The following is a 921-nucleotide window of genomic DNA, read 5'->3' on the forward strand; positions in this document are numbered from 1 at the left end:
AAAAAAAAAAAAGAAAGAAAAGGAGGAGATTCTGAAATTTCAGCACCTGGAAATCGCTTAGGAAATCACATCCATTGCTGTCCTTGAGGGGCAGATCTAACCATAAATCCGAGAGAGGGATTGACATGCACCCCTATAATCTCTATAAACCCTGGATGGCTGGGCTCACCTGCGACATCACCGCCTCCCCTGCTGCTCACTGCACACCTTCTCAGAGAATTAGAAAGGGGAAGGCATAGGCTGGGATGTCCCAAGACATTTGCCAAAGAAAGCACTTTTCTCAGGATATTTCTTTCCTCTGAGAAGAGGTGGACTGTGAATTTTTTACTTCTTGGAGCTGCTTAGAATTAAGAGGGATCTTAAGTCAACTCTCTGCCTCTGCTTGAACGTTCTAAGAGGCCACTCAGCCGGAGTGGTATGCCCACCTGTGATCCCAGCAGCTCACAAGCCGCAGAGAATTGTGGTCCTCCTGCCCACCCCAGCCCTGTTTTATTTTGAAACAGTCTCATTACGTTGATGGACAATTAATGGGCTGACCGCAAACGTGCAGTCTTCCTGCTTCAGCCTTCTGAGGAGCTGGGATTACAGGTGTCTGTCTCCCCGCCCCAAATTTAGTATACCGTTTACTCTAGTTTTTCTCCACTCGATGTGGTGGCTTTCATTACTGTCTTAACAGCTTCTCCAATATAAATTCTCAGTTATTTCAAGGCTTTGTATAAAAACGGCACATTGTCACAAATTAAATATTTCTGCGAATTTCCTTTCATGGGACAAAAATCCACGCCCTGCCTCGGTTCCTGCAAGAGCAGCGGCGCTAGAAGGGCCGCTCACCTCCATGAAGCTCGCTCGTCCGGCCACCAGGGGGCAGAGCAGGCCGCTTGGATCAGCTCCTTGGGCTGGGGCGGCGGCGGCGGCGAGGAG

The 921-nt window shown here is 49.2% G+C and overlaps 1 protein-coding gene across 1 annotated transcript in view; it reads right to left on the reverse strand.

The window, feature by feature from the left end:
* Nucleotides 1-178, reverse strand: part of Trim69 (tripartite motif containing 69) — a 19,791-nt gene extending 19,613 nt beyond the window's left edge. The window contains exon 1 of the mRNA XM_012516433.2: nucleotides 170-178. Coding sequence (XP_012371887.2) covers nucleotides 170-178 — 9 coding nt within the window. The remainder of the gene's footprint in view (nucleotides 1-169) is intronic.
* Between the last annotated feature and the right edge of the window lie 743 nt (nucleotides 179-921).

Source organism: Octodon degus, unplaced genomic scaffold (genome assembly GCF_000260255.1).
Source record: "Octodon degus isolate 3935 unplaced genomic scaffold, OctDeg1.0 scaffold00105, whole genome shotgun sequence".
Lineage (NCBI taxonomy): Eukaryota > Metazoa > Chordata > Mammalia > Rodentia > Octodontidae > Octodon > Octodon degus.